At 31.7% G+C, this 22,343-nt stretch overlaps 1 protein-coding gene across 6 annotated transcripts in view; it reads right to left on the bottom strand.

The window, feature by feature from the left end:
- Positions 1 to 909: 909 nt before the first annotated feature.
- Positions 910 to 22,343, bottom strand: part of LOC106458975 (endonuclease/exonuclease/phosphatase family domain-containing protein 1-like) — a 43,392-nt gene continuing 21,958 nt past the window's right edge. For 5 of the 6 annotated variants that reach the window (XM_022385344.1, XM_022385345.1, XM_022385346.1 and 2 more), the window contains 8 exons: positions 18,702 to 19,730; positions 14,609 to 14,660; positions 14,041 to 14,145; positions 12,803 to 12,928; positions 11,562 to 11,676; positions 10,736 to 10,789; positions 7,340 to 7,465; positions 910 to 3,279 (listed from right to left, as the gene is read on the bottom strand). In XM_022385344.1, coding sequence (XP_022241052.1) covers positions 2,975 to 3,279; positions 7,340 to 7,465; positions 10,736 to 10,789; positions 11,562 to 11,676; positions 12,803 to 12,928; positions 14,041 to 14,145; positions 14,609 to 14,660; positions 18,702 to 19,666 — 1,848 coding nt within the window. In that variant the 5' untranslated portion in view covers positions 19,667 to 19,730 and the 3' untranslated portion in view covers positions 910 to 2,974. The remainder of the gene's footprint in view (positions 3,280 to 7,339; positions 7,466 to 10,735; positions 10,790 to 11,561; positions 11,677 to 12,802; positions 12,929 to 14,040; positions 14,146 to 14,608; positions 14,661 to 18,701; positions 19,731 to 22,343) is intronic. The other variant, XM_022385350.1, reaches the window with a different exon arrangement.

Below are 22,343 nucleotides of genomic sequence, written 5' to 3'. Positions count from 1 at the left end.
GGCAAGGAAACAAATGAGCAGCGTCCGGGTCGTCCTGGTCCATCGGAGAGGACAAAAAAGGCTGTTAAGAGGAGCATCGAAATGGATCTCAGATTAACGACTGCAGAAGTGGCCAAAGTTGGTGGGATGAGCCCGAAATCTGTTCAACGGATTCTCCACAGATTAGGTTATCATTGCAGAGCAGCTAGACGGAAGCCCTTATTAAGAGCTGCCAACATAGTCAGACGAAAGAAGTGGGAAAGTGATATGATGACCAAGCTTCTGTACTTTTGGAAGACAGTATTGTTTTCAGACAAATCAAGATTCACTCAAATTTCGGACAGTGGAAGATATGGGTCTGGAGAATGCCTAACCAAGAGTTTTGGCTCAACGGATTGCAGCCAACTGTGAAGCATGGTGGTTTCAGCGTGATGGTTTGGGGAGCTGTTTGGGTTGGTGGTAGATTGAGCTTAGTGGAGTGCATTGGCAACATAAATTTTGCGAAATACGTTGAAATATTGGAGGAAGGACTCTTGCCACTTTATTCCTTGGGTTTCGTGGACAAGAACACAACGTTGTTCCAGGAAGATGGAACACCGTGTCACACTGCTAGAAACACCCAAAAGTGGCAGGAAGAAAATGATTTCCAGAAGTTGCCATGGCCGAGCCAATCTCCTGACATGAACCACAGCAAAAACCTCTGGGCCATACTCGACCGGCAAGTCAAGAAACAACCAAAAAAACCAACTTGGAAGAGCGATCTACTCCACATTTTGAAGCAAGAGTGGGCGAAAATTCCACAATCTAAAATTGACGAGATGATTCTCACGATGCCCCAAAGGATCAACGAACTCCACAAAGCGAAAGGAAGATCTACTAGATATTAATTAAATTATAAATATATCAATTCATGTGAATATGACTGAAAAATTTCATTTTTTCTGAAAAGGTGGTATCTATTTACTTGTCACCACACTGTGTATATGTTTTATATATATGAATTTTGCATTGAAGACTATACTTCTGTTTTGAAAGCGATTAAAGCCATGTACCAAGTTATTGTCATATTTCACTTAAAAGTACTTGATCTCCTTTGCTTATGTAAGTTTTCCACCATTTATACATTCCACAGTTACAAAACCATCCTCTGACAAAACAATTACCTCAAATTATTCAAGTACGTAGTAAAGTAATAGTCAATTAGTCTATGATCCAAAGAAATTATAACTACTTCATTTCTGATCATTTTTTGATTCTAGTGAAAAAATGATAAGTTATTTTTCTTTTAACTGAAACTTTCAAAAAATTTATTTCAAGCGACTAGATGATAGTTAATGGCAACTACAATAATGCAAATTTTACTGGTTAATAGAACATTTGAATGAAAGTAGTAACATCTGATTGACATAACATTTTAAATAGTTGTCATCTGTGAAAGTTTACATAAACCTACTTAAGGGCTATCTGTGCTAGCTGTTCCTAATTTGAAGTAATAAGGCAGCTAGCCAATGCCACCCACTGCCAACACATGGGCTGCTCTAATCAAATAGTGAAATTTGATCCTTACTCTAATAATGGACCCACAATCCAAGTTTGGAAGCACAATTTTTTTTCTTTGGCTATAATGAGGCACGAAGCATAAAACCTCAGATCCACAGTCTGGCACTTTAATCATTGGGCTGTTCTTGCCTCACATTTAAAATGGAGAGACTGGTGGTGAGTGAAAAACTTACTTCTCTTTAAATGCTAGACAGGAGATAACTGAACTAAGTTATTGATTTGGAAGAGTTAATTTGGCTGAAGTAAAAACTGATAATACCCAAGAAAAATATGCATAATTAACATGACTGACATAAAATAATACAGTATTGAATACAGATGACTAATGTGACTAAAATATATCATTAGCATGGCTCTTTGTCTTAAAAATAGTAACTTGATTAATACTGAACTAAACACAATATAAATGAATGGATTGTCTGACAAGGACAACATATAAAAGTTGAAAAGCCTGACAATTTAGAAAATTCAATACATGAAAAGCTAAAATAAATAAAATACTAAATTGTAAATGTTCAAAGAAGAATAAATAATGCAACTTTTTATCAAATAGTCATAAATTTTAATATTTCTACAATCAAAGAAAACATCTCATTTAAACTTCTCAAGCAAAATCCTAACTAAAACAAACATTATACATAGTCAAAGCTGAAAAGAGGTTTTCTGTCTACAAAATAGTACATTTTTATAGTTCTCTAAAAAATTGTATATTTAACATAACACTGTCCACTACGAACATAATTCATATTTACAAAGTAACAAATTTGTTCTTTTAATTACAAATGCATATCACATTTCATTATTTTTCATAACTTTCTAAAGAAATAATTTTCGTGACAAAATACATTTAGTGAAAGATAAAAGTAATTATTTTGACAAAAGTATTTAAAATACATTTTGTTCAAAAATGTGTAGTATCTGTTACTATACATATTAACATTTGCATAGCTTAAAAAATGTCAGAAATAATTTTGTTATTCGATTATTACTTTCTTTTCACTATTTAATTATAAAACTATATAAACCTGACACCAGCAAAGAGATTTTTTTTGTATCATGTGTTGAAACCTTTTTGTAATTGCTTACAAAAGACATAACTCAAAAATCCCATGAAATGTTTTTATGTACTATAATATACAGCTTAATAAATTTTCAACTTAAGAAACAGAACAAGTTCATACCAAATATGGATAAATGTAATTTTATTGACCATAAAATTAAAATTATAGTGTAATTGTCTCATAGTATCATATTTATAAAGCTGAAAGATTTTTTTTTACCACTGAAACCAAATTAAAAAGATTTAGACAACTTAAGAAAAACAAACTTTCATGATTGAAAATAATCTCTTTCACAAAGTAAGAATAAATATGTATTTCTTGCATTGGTAACTATCTCACATAGATAAGATTGTCTTTCCATTTATGTTGCTAGATCATACTAAAATATTACTATTATTATGATCTTTGTGTTTTCGAAAGCAACTCTTAATTCGTTTCGATTGTTCAAATAAATATTTTTTGCTTCTGTCTCTATTTATTGATGAAGAAGGACCAATTTTTCCAGGTGATGGAGATTTTTTTACCTGGCCATTGGGCAACTGTTCATGCTTGTTTTCCACATTATTTTGGACATACATCTCTACCCACACTGGACAATGCCAACTTATGAGCCCACCTAGCATCCATCCATTAGGTATAGCAGGGTGACATAACCCATCATGAACAACACCCCAGTGTCCTAACAAAACATTAAAGTAATAACTTAATAAGCATTATCTCCAAAATCAAACCATAAATAGTGCCATACTACAAACTTTTATGAGTACTTTTCTTTGTAACTACTCAAAATATTTTAATCAAACTGTAAAAATGTTATTAATTAATTTCTACTGTATGAACTACAGTCACAGTTGAAAAGACTATCAAACATATTACAACCCTAGGAAAAGAAATGTATAATAATAATACAAGAAAGCAATCAGTAATTGAATAAAAAATAACTGATGGATATAACTCATTTTACATGTAACCTAATATCTATGTATGTAATGTAAAAAACAGCAAAAGTCTTACTGGCCACAAAATCCAATTTTCATTTGTAAAATTTCAGCACCTAAAGTAATTAACTCATTTCTGTTTTAGCATTATTAAAAGCAGCTTGAAGACAAACACGAGTCTACTTTTTGACTTATGAAATATGAATTAAACCTTAAAAACAGATCAAAAGTATTTGATTCTTCTCTTTTGGGTCTAATCGACAGTACCACTGGTTATCCTTAAAATTATACACATCAAAATTTCTCACAGTCTCACTTACCTTGGTGTTTTGTGGCTGAATATAGGATAGCCGTGTTTTGTTTTATGTGCTTACTACTGATCAAATATTAAAATTTTCACAACATAATGTACTCCTAGTGTTTGGATTTTCACTTTTGTAAGTTCCACATTTTACAAAGATGAAGTGTGGTATTCTCAAGTTAAATTGATTTCCTACAAGAGTATTAGGTAGGTTCTGCATTATAACAGGAGAATTGATAGGAAAAATTATGAAGTGATGTTGAATTTTTAAGCTAAAATATAAAAGAGATTGAACATTATCTGTAATACGAAATAAAAGCAATACTTATTTATTCAATAACACAAAAACAGACTTGCATTTAGACACTAGGAGCAGTTGCTTTTACTGGACTCATGAACTGATTAACAGATTTTCTTTCCTCGAGATGTCTTTCCATCAACCAACTCACTTAGGTTCCCATGTATACTGTTAAATCTAATGTTTGTTCTTAATGTGAAATGTGAGATTTATCAATAGCAACAGAGTGGTCTTATTGCTGCCCTTTGCATCTACTGAAGTTTTAATTGTTGCATGAAAAACAATAAATCACAGTAGAAGCCTTTGCTGTTTCCCGTAGAGCTAGTTTAAACTATGTATAATTGTAAGGATTTATGTTACACACTTACTGGAACTTTTGAAATATTATATGTATTATTTTACTGCTGTTTTATACATTTTTATATTTTAGTTATCTTTGTCAAACATATACCCATAGAAATAAGAATTTATAGCTTGCTGCATAATCCACCTGGTTTGCACTCGAGTAAAAACTGAAGACATTCTTCCTTAAGCTTTGTTTAGTCTAAAAAATTTTGGTGTCCAAAGCATAAGTAATGTAGCTTTAAAATATGCATTTTAGAACACAATTTATATATTCATTCACTTGAATACAATGTTCCAAAACTACTATAATTTATTCAGCTTTCTCAATAAGCTATAAATAGATTACAATTGCCAAAACTTCTTGAGCTTTCATAGCAGAAAAATTTGGCTGACTAACTGCTCATGATAGAAAAACTTTAGAACATCTCATAAAATTTATGTTGAGGAGAATCTGCTGTATTTAAAGATTATAATGAACCACTAAAGTTGCTAAGTACTGTAGGCATGGAATCAAAATAGGGATTTGTGCTTGAGAAAATAATGTAGACATTATTTCCAGCCTAATTTGTTTACTTTTTTAGAGTCCCTAGTTGTAGGCTTGAAAATATAATCTTTGCATTTTGATTAAACTTGTTTCTGTACTTTTGGATGATCCCTATTCCCCTTTTTAAATTAAAGTTTTTAATTACCTTGTAAATGTGTCCCACACAGAGTTGATCAGAAAGCAATCTCATAAGTTAGAAAGAGAGAGAGGGGAATTTCTCTGATAAATATAACAAATTCATTGACATCTCAGCAAATCAAAAAGGTGGGAAGTTCAAATTTTAAATTCTTTCTTGTAATTATGTATAGTTTGTGTTTCTAATTGATTGGAAATAGTAAAAGCCTATTATTAAATTTAGGAAATTCTGAACTCAAGAAATCAGAACATAGACATGTCACAAGTCAAAGAAAACTGAAAATGTTTAAAATAGTTCTTTTCAAAATTAAGAAGTTCAAATGTAAATAATAATTGTATATTTGAATTACAGACTAAGTTTTCATGCAAAATATATTAACTTACATTGATAATAAAGTTGTTTTATAAAATTTTGAATGTAACATAGCACTAGGTCATGACATGCACAAAAGAGCCAGGTCTAGATGTGAAAGGTTAAAACAATCTGATACACATCTATTAAAGTTCACAGTGGTTTAATAATACACACATATATCAGCATTATTAACTTAGTTATAAACCAAGATTTTTGTTTGTTTGTTGAATTTTGCACAAAGCTACTCAAAGGCTATCTGCACTAGCCTTCCTTAATTTAGAAATGATAGACTAGAGGAAAGACAGCTAATCAAAACTACCAACTGCCAACTCTAGGGCTAACCTTTTCCAACGAATAATGGGATTGACCATCACATTATAATGCCCTCATGACTGAAATGGCATGCATGTTTGGTGGTTGGATTTGAATCTGAAATTCACAGATTGCAAGTTGAGTGTCTTAACCATCAGACCTATAAACCATGCTGTCAACGAATGGTAGCTTATGCTCACAAACTAATGTTTGTAGGTAAATGATTAAAAACATTTTTTTAATTGATCAACTTGCTTTGTTTCATTAAAAATTTCGTAGTTTTATACATCCCACAGCAATATTCCAATCAGGTACATTTTTTATGATGACACAAAAAAAGTTATCAATTATGGTACTAAAGGTAACTCTGCATCATTATTTAATCATAAAAAGATCTATTAAACTTTAAAACATGTTTCTTCAGTTAGAAACGACAACATATTGATAAATCACATCAAGAGAACTCTTTTATTTCATATCATAGTTTACTGATGTAAACAAATGTATGATTCTGCACCCAAACTAACAGTGAGTACTGAATCATCAAAGTACAAATTTTGAATATTAGAAAAGAATGCACAACAACTTTAAGAATGTATTTATTATCAGTAAATGGCTCAAGGGAATGGACACGAACCTGAGTTAACTTATCTAAATATATGCTAATATGTGACATAACAGGTCTAAACAGACAGTCTGTCTTTGAATATTTTGGAAACCTATAAAATATTTTGCTACTTGTGTGACAGTAAATCAAAGCTTTTTAATATAATTTTCTTAGTGATGACAGATATCTTCACAATTTTCTTTCACATTTTACAGTTGGCTAAATGTCCCTAATTTTAATTTATCTTGTCCTGTTAAAAATATGAAATGGCTTGTTTGTTAATATAATCTTGTCCTCAAGTTTAATTTAAAGTATTTTAATTTGGTCTTCAGTGGTATTTTTATTAAAACATTTAAAATTCTCAATACAACATATAATTATCAATTAAGTATCAAAGAAGCTATTCTTATTCATAAAATCTGGTGCATCTTAAATAAAAACTTCAATGCTGAGACGCTGCTTTTAACCAAATAAAAAGACAAATCTGCCCTCCAGTGTCTTAACAGTAAGTTTGGGGGTTTATAATGCTAAAAATCGAGTTTCAATACCTGTGGTGGGCATAGCACAGACAGCCTATTGTGTAACTTTGTACCTAAGTAAAAACAAACTATACCATAAATGCAAATAAAAAAGATGTTGAAAAATAAAGCCTCAACAACAAACAAACAAAGACGAATCTACTCAATTTATAAAATAGAACAGCATGTGTTCCATCCATTTGAGACCTCCAAACGATCACAAACATTAAACAATGTTTTAGCTTATTACAAATATTCCTAATTTAAATATTTACAAGGGTAAAAAAGCAAGCATAGAAAAGGAGATATTTCTTTCAATCTGGAATAGAAGAAGCATCTTTTAAATTTGATTGAGCTTATAAACATTAGAACTGAACCATACACACCTGTAAAACTTCTTTTAAACTCATCATTTGCCCAACAGTGAGAATCTTGCTCCTTTGTCTTTAAGTTGGTAACTGTGTTAACTGGAATCAAGTGACTATAATGGCAATTGGTTAAGACTTCCAATGCTGAAAAAAAAATATATTTTTTATTTATGTTTCATCAAAATGGATTTAATTAACACAATAGAAACTCCACGAACCATCCTAGTTGGATGAACACCTAAAGTACCATTATAAAATACTCAGGCTCATATGCAGAATGTTTGAAAGGGGGTTCTAATTTGTAAGATCAAAAGCCAACAAATATTGTGCAATGCACAATCAGCATTTAAAGCATGCTAATGCTATGGAGGTCTGGGGGCATGCTCCTCCCCCAGAAAATTAGATTAAATCTAGAAGCAATTTTGCATGAAATACAGCTTAAACAATTGCATAGCTGTTCATATAAAATCCACAAATATCCAAAGAAAATACAACAAATCATCATTCTGTTGTAACATTGAATGGGGAACTAGACTTCAATTAGCATATATACATGTTTTGTTGTAGTAAAGTACTGTACTATCTACATACATAATAGTTATTAATTGTTAAATTATATTACTAACTTAACTCTGTACAACAATAGTATATCAGCAATTTCAATCATTGCCTATCATATACGTATATGTATGAACTACTGAGATAACATGTTAGCATGCTTCATTCTTCTGGGGTGTTTTTCCATAAATAACTTGCATACAGTTTCAATGTTGATAGCAGTGTCATAATGATTATGTATTAATGCTAGAGCACTCAGTCTTTCTTCAGTTTGCACACACCTCAGGTAAGCAGCAGAGAGCAGATGCCGAACCTTCACATGAACATGGTAGTGTGGCAAAGAGTTTCAGTAACATAAAGATATTTGGTACACTGTAGCATGTTTTTAAGCAGTCAACCAGTATCTGGGGCTGTCCTGGAGAGGTATAGAAAGACATCTTGTCTTCCATTGATGAAATTCATCATCAAAAATATCAGGATTTGGCAAATCTTCCCTGCACAAATCATGTGTAGCTGTTTCAGTTTAAGTTTAATGTGAGTATTATGATTTAGATTAAAAAAGATTAAACTCTCAGACAATGAGGAGTTCACTCTCTCTAGCTGTAACTTCACATCACATGCTGAACCAGAGCTTGGGATGGCTAAAGCTGTTGGACACAACAGCACCAATTATTATGACCATTATGACAGCTTTTAGTGGAATAACCACCATTACAAGCTACAAAACATTGAGATGGATCACTCAAAATCAACCACACACAAATTGGAATCACTAATGTCTAAATGAAAACTAAGTAACAAAGTACATCATGCTCAAAATTGAAGTTTTCTGCTAGGTCTATCTAATAACACTCCTATTACTATGAAGGGTCACTCAAGTATTTAAGGTTAACAAATCATCATCCTAAAAAACTTCATTGCAAAAATCTTAGAGAAGGCTGTAGCTACAAGGCTTGTCTATCAGATTGACTCACAATGACCATCAACATTAGGTGGTTATCACACTGAAAGACAAACCTGGATCAATGCTGATGAACTTGCAGATGATACATGGGAAGGCTTTCAGCTAGTCAGAATACCTTGGCAGTAGCTTTAGATCAGAAAGATGCCTATAGTAAAGTCCCTCTTTTCATTCTTGTTGACAAAATTCTCAGAAGAGACATTCAATGGAACATATGTAAGATGTGTTGTAGCTGCACAAACTACCAGATGAAGCATCATTAAGCATGGAACCTGGCAATCAGACTGGATCACCAATAACAGTAGTCTGCTTTTAGAATCACTACTCTTCAACATCTACACCATGGATCTAGACTACCTTGTTAGTCCAACAAGATGCCATAAGATAACCTTTGATAATGCATTCTGGAATACAGCAAAGGCTTTAGCAAAGCAGAAATCAAAAGCAAGATCTAACCATCCCTTAACAGGGTGATCAAGTGTTGCAATAACACAGTAATGGTCATCAATTCTACCAAAGCTACAGCTTTGTTTTGTACATTAAACAACAGACACACAGGTTAGGAAAAACAAACCCTTGCAGGCACTGCAATCCCCTCTAGAAGAAACACTGAAGTAACTGGGGAGTAACCTTTGACAGACAACTCAACTTCACTAGCCATATTAATACTATAATAACAAGAGCTGCCAAAAGCATCAATGCACTGAAAGTTGCAGCAGGAAACAGAATTGAAGAATACCATCTTCTTATGTGCTACCAAAGTCTTATCTGCTCCAACTTAGATTATGCAGTACCAATATCAGTATGAGTGCTATACAACTAGATAAGATTGAAAAAACAAAAAACACCTATTTAAGATTGGTCATTACCCTTTTTCAGTTGGTTAATTCCAGCTCCACAGTGATGCAAAAGACAACAATGAAGCAGAATATTCCCTAAAAGGTACCTCATGAGACACTCATGGGTGGACAGGTGCTATACAGCCACCACCAAGATAATTCATCATCAAAAGATTTCAGATTTTTCAATATGGAACAAACATTTGACATCACTGGAATCTGTAGAAATCAGCCTAGAAATAAAATGTAGAGACTGGGCAGAAAGTGAAGCAGAAAAAGCCTGTCAACCCCCATTTAAAAGACTACATCGGACAGTTACCTCTCATCATAGCCACAGATGGTTCCAACACCAAAGACATTCAAAGATCTGGTTGGATATTCATTACCTTGTAGAGTAACAATTTTTTATATAAAATCTGAAAGCCATAAAGCAAACTCTTTTCTGGATTGCTGAGAGCAAGGAGTCACAAATAGGCAGTGCCATCACATAGTATTAAATGCAGCTGACTTACATGCAGCACCATGTACTTTCAGAGTGATTGGTCCCCAGATGAATGGAAGTAAGCAAAGCAAGTGGATGGTAACACCATCACTTGGAAGTGTGTGCCAGGCCATGCAGGGATATAGCTAAATGGGGCTGCTGAACAGCTCACAGAAGGAGCTCCTTTATCACAATCAGCACAATTCTACTGACAGTATATCAACTTCATCTGTATTAATAAGGTGAAAGCAGTAACATCATAGTTCCTCATCAACATACAGAGAGAACGAGACTGCTGGAAAACAAAGTATAGTATGACATATCTAGGAAAAACAAAAGAACATTGTACAGCCAAAAGGCTATTAGTAACATTAGAAAAAGAACTCTTTTCTACCTCTTGCAAGGAAACCATTCTCCACATGAGATGTCAGTGCATATTGGCACAACCCCTGGAATTGTCACTTGATGCTCAGCAATAACTTAAAAAGTAGTGAGGTTATACTGATGCTGGCTAAAACATTAATATAAGCTGTACAAAGAAAAATCAAAATGGGTATTTCTAGTCTTTTACTAACCAGGATCTGTTGGAGGAAGACAGAAGTCTCCAACTAAGGCAACACATTTTTCACCTGCAAAAGAAGACCAAAATGTTCTAATTAATTTACTTGAATACTTCTGTAAAAATTATATAAAATGAACATTTGATTCTGTCTACTACTGTATATAGCCACCAAAGTTCAAGATATTCTACCTGGTAGGATAATCAAAATATACAGTGTATGAAATTGCATGTGTAGTAGTACACAAACTGTTATTTAAAACAGAATGATGTTTATACTTTAACGTCCAAAATTATGAGTTAGTACACTTTTGTATGTATTAGTGAAAATTGTTTATCTTTGAAAAAAAAAACCATTTATTTTTGCCTGGAATATGAAATATTTTTCATCACCAATAAAAACAGCTGTGAACTTCATTACAAAGTTTATTTTAGATTTACTTGCTTATCAAAGACTACTTCAATATTTTCAAACAGCTTTCTCAAGGCTATATTGAGGAGAGGGAATCAAGCTTTTTTTCTTATAATCAGCTACTCTAACAATGGTCATAGTTCGATGCTCCTTAATTATCAGACTTCATCTTCTAATGAAATATATGTATTACTCTGTTAAGTCAGTTGCTCATTAGAAACCTAAAATATCTTAAGAAATATCTCAATATAGAAATGATTGTAGAAAGTCTTTTAATACCCAGAGAATATTCATTAAAAAACAAACAAGATTTTTAACAAAATCATATTCTGTAGATGATTTAACCATACAAGTTTTAGAAGGTTGTTCATATAAGAGATATTTCATTAAAAGAAAAAAATGCAGTGGCATCATTCAAATAAGAACTTACTCTTTAGTTCATTTGGAAAATACTCCATTAATTCAGTTAATAAATTTCCTATTCGGCTATCAATACAACTGTCCTTCAGGTGATGATTAACAAGTGTGAGCTTCATTCCATCCACCTACATATCACAAAGACTATTAGACGTGTATATTAATAGCAAAAATTGTCCGACTGTAATCTCTAAATTAGGTTTTCTACACGTTCCTATCTCATATAAATACTACACAATTGATTTAGTCAGTGGAAATCTTAAACTCAAAAAGTTAAAGTACAAGGATCACAGTCACTTAAAGAGTAACAGTTGGTAGTTTGTGTTTTTCAAATTTATTTTTCAGCAGCTTTATAATGGGTATAACATAGGTTTATAAAGATACACAAGCAATGTTGATGCATAGTACAAAAGAAAACACATTTCAATAATAAAACTCTCTAGAATAACCCAAATGACATGGTTTTTAAATTTATCTAAGACATCATGTGACATGATAAGTAAGTAGCTTTTATTCTGCTATAAAGTATTTAGAGATGCTGAAGATGGAATGAACAGTTTAAAATACACAGAACAGCAAACACTATTTATGCACAAGTTTTACCAGAAATTTAATATCCCTAAGATTTTCTTTTTTCTAATACATTATCACGTATGAGTTTCAGCTCTAAGAATTTTAAATACATACTTCAATTTATAATTGACTTTTATGTGATAATAACCTTGAGAAGGATTTACAATGTTAATATCTTACAAGTAGCTTGCCTACACAATTTGATCTTTTCTCTCGATATTTTTGTGCCAAATACATAATATCTAATTCTCTCCAGAGCTATTATAGAACAACATATTAGGAATTCCTCTAAATATTTCAAATTAAACATACACCTACATTTATAGGAAAATATATGGCATCTTTGTTTGTTTGTTTGATTGGAATTATGCACAAAGCTACACAATGGGCAATCTTTGCTGTGCCCCAAGTCCCCAGACATACCACTGTGCCAATCAATGGGGGCATGGCATCTTTGAGGCAATTATTCAGAGATTTAATTTTTAAATAATGACCCACTTATTGGAAACCATAAAAATCTTACATAACGAGTAATTTTTCTATCTTTTGTTTGAAATTCTTAATTATACTAGATAATGCATTCACACTAAAAGCATCAAAATTTTATTTTTTGCATCTTTAAATTTCAATACAGAAAGACATACACATAGTTTTCTTTAAATGAAAAAGTGAGAAACAAACCACAAAGTTTCCTATACACAGAGATGGAAGTGGTTGTAAATACTCATCATCATCTTTTGGTAAAATCAACAAACTGGCATCTTGCAGTTCAACACCATGGCTTGTGTCAAACAGAAACCCACTAGACTGGTTACAGATACAATTGTTTGTATTAAATCAATGCTTACTCAATTTTATTACACATGTATAATTATATCATTCAATTGAAATATTCACTTTCAATTTTTATTTAAAATCTTGATACATAAACTTTGTAAAGTGCAATAAAATCTCATCCAAGCAACTGAAGTAAAGAATGAAAAAGCTATTTTGGAAAATATAGGATAAGTTTCCAAAAAGGATCGTATAAACTTCACTAAATTACATTACATTAGAAATCACCTTAGTCTAATGACAGTTACAACAAAGTAGCCAAAAGCTTGATAAAATAAAAGGTATTTCAAAGGGGATTTAGGTGCAGCATTTTTGATTGAGTTTTCTATGCATTTCTCTTGCCATTTTTCAATCCTGAGACAATATTTCAGGCTCTATGTTCTGCCATTCATCAGGTCTGTCTAATGAGCATAACATGAAGCCCAAAACAATGTCTCAAAGTTAAAAAAATACAAATATAAATGATTTTAAACATGGATAACTACAATATACACTTCCTTTTACTTAGTTGCATTACTGTTTAGTTAAGGGAAGAAGGATAATGACAGAATGACTGTTAACTGTTTATGATCATTTAAGGTTATTGATAAGATTAGTTTCTTTAGTGACATTTCTATCATAAACAAAGTTTAATTCTTCTGGTCAATATTGTATAAAATAAAGTTCCATTTGCTTTCAGTTTAGTCTTGTTTTTAAACATATTTTTACTCTATTCAAAAGAGCAAAATTTTTTTCCCTAAAATTTTCAACTTAATATTTTTTCATTGGGTTAAATATGTATTACATGTTATTTAATATTAAATAATTAACACTAAACCCAAAGCTCTTACTGGTCTATACTATTTCACAGATTTATGAACTACGTAACAAAAATTGCTCCTTGTTGTTTATTATTACACAATAATATAAATTATTTTTATAAAAATACTTTACTCCAGTTGAATTTTGCCTTCAATCACAATACAGTGTACAATATATTGGGAATTTTTATTTTCTAAATGAAGAAAGAAAAGATAGATAGAGAGAGAATATTATAAAGTGTTCAGAACTTTCATGGATGAGTGATCTCACTGATAATAACTTACACCAGATCTCAATGGAAGTTCAGGTATGACACCACTCCACTTTCCTTTAACTCCCACCCAACTACGTACCAGCTTCTGTTGGGGATTATTTAACTCAGTCACTAACTGTAAATATACACAAAGGGCATTTCAGAAATGTTGAAATATCTGATTACTGTACACACTTCATACACACAATATCATGGTGCTCATATCATGTTTTATGATATATAACTTTAGAGAAAAATTAAATTTTAAAAACATAAACTTGTGAGAGATGTTTCAAAAAGTTGAATCTCTTGAATTTCAGATTAATATTGACATTTATCTCATTTTTCTGTTAGTTTTTTTTTCTCTGACAAATTCATTTCATTGTGCTTTGAAAAAAGCCCAATATCTGATAGATAATGCCCATCTGCAGTTGAAAAGCCATATCTTATCATATCAAGATATAACTTTCAAGTATTTGATAAATCTTATTTAATGTATTTGTTAAAGAAAGTGTCAATAGTATTAAAGAACAGAACAACTAAAAATAATTCATATTTTAACAATATTGTATTTTTTAATATCAAATTATAAAACTTACTAAGGTAAGTGCAACCTCTGAAGGCACATCTTGTAAGGCAATTATGGTTAGGCTATAGCAAAAGAAAAAAATAATAATGGCATTTTTTTTTGTAGGTATTTAATTATGAATCAATTTTATAATTATTAAGTTCAGAAACTACTAGTACAATGCAGGAAAAGTTGCATCTCTTTTTCCTGTTACAAGTGATTTTTTTTCATAATAATGAAAAATGTTATAAGATATTTTAAAATTCCACATGCAAAATTTTCAATTTCTAACAAGAAAAAATATATAGGTAGAGAATGTTTCTTCTTACTTATAGGTAAAAATTGAAAGTTTTAACAATACTGAATCCAAAAAGCATTTGTAAATTGGTGACAACAGTCGCTAAAACCTGCCACATTTCTGAGAATATTTCTACTCTTTGATAAAATATATTTGGAACAAATATTTCAGAAGATAATTAAAGAATAAAAATAATAATAAAGTTACTGCTAAATAAACATTTCAACTTCTAGATTTGGATATAAAACTTTATCATAACTATGCTAAAACATGCAAAAGCCTCTAGCTTTTTGAGGATCTCTGACCTATTTTAAATACAATAGTAAATCCCTATGATGTCTGAAATGAAAAGGAAGTTCCTGGTATGTGAATTATGGGATTGATTCACACAAAGTGTGACCAACATTAACATCTCCATGAAGAAACACCTTTTGTTAAGTATAAAATAGTAATCTCAACTCACATTATTTTTGTGTTTATCTGGATATAAAGATCATGACATTCTACAAGTGATATAATCAAGAACTGTTGTTTTTAAAGTTAAAGAATTTTGTTTAATGTTACACTTATATGGACCTACATGTTTGCAACTGTGTTTTTCTTGTTGTTTTTACAAATTTGACATCTGGAATGGATAAAATGGAATTAACGTATGTCTGGTAATGACTATTTAGAAATTTTGTGAAGGACCAACCAGAAATTTTGCAAATTTTGGATACTGAAATCAACAAAATAATTTTATTTAAATGAACACAGAATTCAACATAAAATGTTTTACACAATCTGATCCATGAACATTTTTATAGTAATAAAAATAAACATGAGTTTGGTTCTGCTAAACAAAAAATCTTTACCTTAAAGGCTTATTAATGCTTTTCACATAAGAAATTCAGAACTTCCAATATTGTATAAAAATGAAATCCAACACATTCTTTTACATATTAAGTGTATCAATCCAAAGCTTGAACTATTAAGAATAAATAAATATATACCATATGGATAAATACATGTACTTGTAGGTTTGAAAGAAAAGTGAAAGGTAGAAGGTTAAGGTGCCAAAAAATGATGAAGATGTAAGAAAAGTATCTTGGCTTGAGGAAACAAATTTCATAAAAGACACATTGTGAATAAGTTTTATTAAGGAAAGTTTGGACATAAAGCACTAGTGTTTTAAGAACCATCACAAAATATATTCAGTGTGTTTATAGAGGTAGTTAAGTATCAGTGGGGTTTCAACTTGGTTATGAACTAATGAAACATAATTATACCATTTGGAGAGTTATATACAGAATATTTAGTCAATACCATGCACAAACCTTTGGTTTGATTGTTTAATATATAAATTTATTCTTTTATTCAGCTTCATATTGTAAGCCTATGATATGTTTCTTGTGCTTTAGTACAGTACATCTAGCAGTAATGAATATGCCAGGCTATCTATTCACACACACAAATACATACATACATATTTATATATGACACTTCTGTCCATTGTTAATGCAGATTCATATCGTTTATAAATAGAAAACAGTTAACTCCCTCAGTACACACTATTTATGCAATATTTATTTTCTCTTAAAAGAATTTAAACTAATTTCATCCTATTCCATAAAGGTATTCTAATATTGATGGATTATCCAAGCCCCAACAATAAAGTTAAAAGTAGACACAATATTTTCTGTTACACCCTCATATTGTTCCAAAAATTTGTTTTAAAATAACTTGCTCATTCAGAAAAGTAGTGGTTAGAATGATGTAAGCAATGATCCAATTTCTAGGAAGCTGAGGAGTAGACGAGTTGCAAAGAACACTGTATCTACATTCTTAACATCTTTTAAGGCCTTCACTTCATACCTTTTATTCTTCTCTCTTGTCAAACCTTTTCGTTACATGTAATATATGCTTATAAATTTAAATTTTGAATTGGTTAAAATAACTCCTGATGAAATGAAGTCTATTTTGTATAACAAACTGACTAGAATTACATAGTGTTATAAATCAATACACAAGAAACCAATAATTATGGTAATTGAAAGAAATAAAATCATCAACAATATTTTTAGCAGGTAAGTTAATAATGTTGCATTTGCATTTATATGAGATTTTGGCACTAAATTTTAAAATGTAATTAATCATGATAACCTTTTTTACCATACACATAGACACACAAACATATATGCATGCAAATACTATTAATTGCAAAGCCAAAAATAAGAGTGCATACATATATATACATTATTGGAAATAATTATTGAAATGGTGAACAAAAGGGTATAAAAAGCAAATGCTGTGGAAGTTCCAACCATTTAATGTTTGAAAATGAGCTCCACTAAAGTGCAGTCATATACTGATAGTTTACACTGTGACTGGCTATTACGGAATCAATCAAAAAATGCCACACCAGTATAAAAACTTATAAAAATACAAGCTATCATACTATGTTCAGTACTAATGTGATTCCAGCAACGGCTCCAGTATCTCAAACTGTACATGACAAATGTGTAGAAATCAAAGTTTTGGCTGGAGAAGGATACTCCATGTGAAAAATTGCCAAGACTGTATGTTTCAGGAAGAGCTGTATGGAAGGCACTGAAAATGGTACATGAAACTTGCACTGTTCACAATAGAAGTAATCAACATATAAAACTGAAACTCTCCAAAAGTGATACTATATATCTGAGAGCATGTTCTTTACAAGATAAAATGACTTTGCTGTAAATATAGGAAGAAGTGTTACCACAAGAACAGTAAGATACACATTAACATGAAGTGCAGTACCAATGGACATGTAGCTGCTTGAAAACTACTGCTGAGAAAAAGTAACCACACCAAAAGTTTGAAATGGGCATTGGACCATAAACACTGAAACGAGCAAAGCTAGAGAAATATGCTCTTTAAAGATGAATCCAAGTTTGAATTGTTCAGCATCAGTTCATGACAGTTTGTTCAACAGTAGAGAAGAGCACAGTATAATAGCTAATGTATAACATCTAAAGTGAAGTCTTGGGCTGCATCTCAGCCAATGGTGTCTGTGATCTGCACAGAATCTGTGGTACCCTGACTGCTGATCCTTTTAAGCATTGCCAATCCTCAGGAACTTGACTCGTTGGGAAAGAACTTATCTTCTAACAATAACAAGACAATGTTCCCAAGTTTACATTTTATTTGAAATGATGTCTTGACATTAAAAAGATCAATGGAATACTCACAACCATGGCTTGGCTTACACAAAGTCCCAATATGAACATTCTTGAGGCTATATGGACTTATCTAAAAACTGAGAAGGTCAAAGGATGACAAAACAACTTGAATGAACTGTGGAAAGTAATAATACAACATTTTGAACAATATTCCACAATCATACCTTATTGTAGCATGAAATCAAGGTGTAATGTTCTATGTAAAGCAAAGAGCTCACATGCAAAATACTAAAGCATTATACAAGTTATTTTCTGTGTTAATGTTTTGAACAATTAATAAATTCACCATTTAGTTGTTGTTACTTATTGTTTTTACTCCAATATGTTTATCACTTGTGTATTTCAATAATTATTTCCATTACTGTATTTCACTCTTGTTAGAAAAGATATCCTTCTATTTATTACTACTTTGTTCAATCACATATAAGTTTAGTCAAAATTCAAATGTTCATTCATATTTATGTGATCTCATCTTTTCTGTAATTTTTGTTTAATGTAATTGTTACAACTCAATAAAGCACTGTTAACACCATATCTATCAATATAGTTACAGTTAAATAACCTTCTGTTAGTGTACTAGTCACAACTTTCCACATTTGCATCACATATTAAGAAAGATAACTTACCCATTTTCAAGTATTGTTCTACAGATAATTTCCTGGATACCAGGATTGCGAACTTTTTCTACAGTCAGACCTTCTAAGTTCCAGACTCCAATACGTATCACTGGCTTACCATTTCTTAAATAATTAAAAGTTTCTTCTACAATTGGTCGACGGCAATGATCAGAAAGGAAACTGTAAAGATCTTTACTTGATTCATCAAGGTGTCTTATTCTCTCTATATTATATTTACACGGTGCTGACAATGTCCTTCTGTGATTGCTAATTCTGCTTACTATTGTATTTCTACAGCCAAGTGGGGTCCCAGTTGGAAGGGATAAGTTTTCTCCATTTAATGTTGGAGGGTTAACGGTAATAAAAACTCTAATAAAAGCAAGCTTTTGGGGGTTAATCCCTTTTACTTTTAATAAGTCATCCATTGATTTGAATAGCCCTTTTCTTTCTCGATAATGAATAATGTTAGCTGCAATCTCCTGACTCACACCTGGTGCAGTCATCAATTGGAAAACATTAGCTGTGTTGGCATTAATCATTTTTGCTGAAGTTCTAAAGTAACGATGGTTATTCTCTGAAACAGCAAAAGACTCTAGGGAAATGTTCCCAGAAGATGCCTGACTTCCTCCCCTAAGACCTCCCTTACGAGAACCAACACAAATTTCAGGGCGGATATGTTCCAATGTGCTAGCCCCTACTCTGGAGACCAGAGCCAAATCTTCTACTTTCCTGAAACCACCAATAGCTTGTCGATATTCTATAATGTTGTGAGCAATGTGGCGAGTTATGCCTTGGAGTGTCATTAATTCCTCCTCAGTGGCTGTATTGATATTAAGCAAGTCCCACTGCAGGTTATTATCATAAACGTGAAAAGTTGCACTGAGAGGTCTACCTTTAGTTTTGTACAATCGACTACATCTTTCTTCTCTCTCACAACTAACTTCACTCTTACGAACACTCTTGCACTGTCCCATATCTACTTCACTTCCTCATACTCACAAAAATGTGTGCACAAACTTCAAGGAGAACTTTTTTTCTCTACGAAAAAAAAAAGTTGGATAGGATAAAAAAAACATAACAGTGACAATGAAACAAGTACAAAAGAAATAAATACAATAAAATTTTGTAATTTAATGGTTCCATTGTTCAAAGAGAAAACAAATAAAATATTAAATTACAAACACAGTTATTACTTTTCGTTGAAATGAAGAACGCTATTGAGGAAGATAATCCAGCATAATTTGCATGATTTCTTGTTTGTTTGTAATTAAGCACAAAGCTACACAATGGGCTATCTGTGCTCTGCCCACCACGGGTATCGAAACCCGGATTCTATCGTTGTAAGTCCACTGGGGGGCTACATGATTGCATACGTAAGAGTAGTGATATTAAGTGTAGTCCATGGCACAAAAAGAAGATATGGGTTTCAGTTTTTAGGAGAGCTGATGTTAGATCAATTTACATGAATCTTTCTTTCATAGTTGAAAACAATGGCATACTTCTTGTGTTACGTTCTAAAATTTCAATTATATAGTGTATCATGTGAATTCTAGAAAGCCAAAACTAATATATATACGTATACACACACAAACTGATTTGCATAAAACGTATATCGTTAAAAAATAACTTTTTTATAATCATTCACTGTTTTTTTCGAAGATTATTTAGGACTTGTTTACATAAATAATACATCGTCATATGCAGTACTGGTTTAATGCATAGGCTACCTAGGGCCCCGCAGGCCACCCAAGTAAAATGAAAAAAAAAAGGTTCGTACAACTAGTACAACAGAGGCAAGAGTGAGTTATTATTATCATTCCCAAACGTTACCTGGGCCTAGGGCCCCATTAAACTTTAATCCAGCCCTGATCATATGGTTGGATTAATATGGGCATAAAAGTTACACGCAAATAAAATAGTCGTGCTAATAAGGTCTTCCTAGATAAAGATTGATAGAGTGTTTAACTACGAGAACGGTGAAATGGAATGAGGTGTTGGAACCCATAATGGGGACATTTGGGTTTCCCACTGATAACTGGTAGTGGTAAGTTGTCTTTTAACGATATCTCCAAACAAAATTAAGAATTCATACCGTTAAAGTTTTCCATTTCAATGATTTGGGGGAAAAAAAGATGAAATTATCATACTATTCCTACTTCGCTGAAACTATAGCAATACTTAAACTGTTAAAATGTAGGATGTATACTGTAGATAGTCATGTTACAGAAATTCCCAATAATTATAGAAAGAAAAACTATACAATTAAACACAATCCTGAAAAAAAATTAACTTAAAAATAGGAGAAAGGTTTTCCCAATTTAATGTTGGACGAAACGCAGGATAAGGATCCGAAAAATAAGACGGTTAATCACCGCATTAACAAATACTAACCTTGAATTATCGATTACTTAGCGCTAAGACTTAGAGGTTGAAGAAGATAAAACTGTTGACTGAAGTGTAATGTTTACGTTCATTCCTTTTTTTTTTACTATTTATCTACATCTTTAATATTTAGAATACTGTTATAAGCCATATTTTTAATGTTGTAATTTGTTAGTTAGAGAGAATAGTTTGTATGTTTTAGAACAAAGCCACATTGGGCAATCTACTGTAAGTAATCGAACCCTGGATTTTGGCGTCGGAAGTCAGTACACTTACCACTGTCCCACCAGGAGACTAGAGGGCATAGAATACCTAGAAAATTCCAAGATTTGACGTCAACTTTTGTCATATCACATTCGAAAGTAAATTATAAATAAGTCATTCCGTAAAGGAGTTAGGTTAATTAGAAAGAGAGTTGAAATATAGTCACGAATAAAGCAGACAGAGTTATATCAGGATAGAGCGAGAGAGATTTCAAGGAAGAGAGTGAACTAGTAAATGTGTAAGCTATCTCGGTAGGTTATTTGTAGTAGTTAATCAAGTCATTTGTAACGTAGGCCGACAGAAATTTACAGCAGTGTGCAAGTGTTTCAGTTTGTAGAAACGTTAATTATGTGTTTCTTTTGAAGCAAAGCCACGGAGGGCTATCTATTGTGTCCACCAATTGGAATCGAACATCGGATTTTAGCATTGTAAGTCTGTAAACTCACCGTTGTCCCACCGGGGAGAGAAATGTTAAAGGAGGAAATAACGTGATATATTTTTGTTACATAGACTGGATATTGAATTATCACCAAATAATTTAAAAGAACAACGTTAAAACAATACTATAAGGTGAAAACTATACTAAACCTACCAAAAGAGTAAAAATCTAGGAGAAATAAACTTTTGGAATAAACAAAGTAACAAATTTTGCTGTAATACACTTGCAACATTGTACATTCTTTAAGAATATTCGAATCTTGCAATTTTATTTAAACTTCTATTTTTTATAGTCTTCGAAAAAACGAAATACTATTTGAAAAAGATTTTCATAAACAATTAAAAGATCACAAGTAAAAAAAAATCGTTTATTACCTTAGTTCTTTATATGTCGAGTTTCGTCAGAATATATTACTGCGGTCTATGCTAAGGTTGCTTTCAGATTAAAATTATTTTTAAATTACAATTTGAGATTAAAATTGTCGATTACGAAGAACTACGTCCGTTCGTGTAGGCTCGCCCCCCAGTGGCACAGTGGTATGTCTGCGGACTTAAAACGCAAGAAAT

Source organism: Limulus polyphemus, unplaced genomic scaffold, assembly GCF_000517525.1.
Source record: "Limulus polyphemus unplaced genomic scaffold, Limulus_polyphemus-2.1.2 Scaffold540, whole genome shotgun sequence".
Lineage (NCBI taxonomy): Eukaryota > Metazoa > Arthropoda > Merostomata > Xiphosura > Limulidae > Limulus > Limulus polyphemus.
This window is presented reverse-complemented; position numbering and strand designations above follow the sequence as displayed.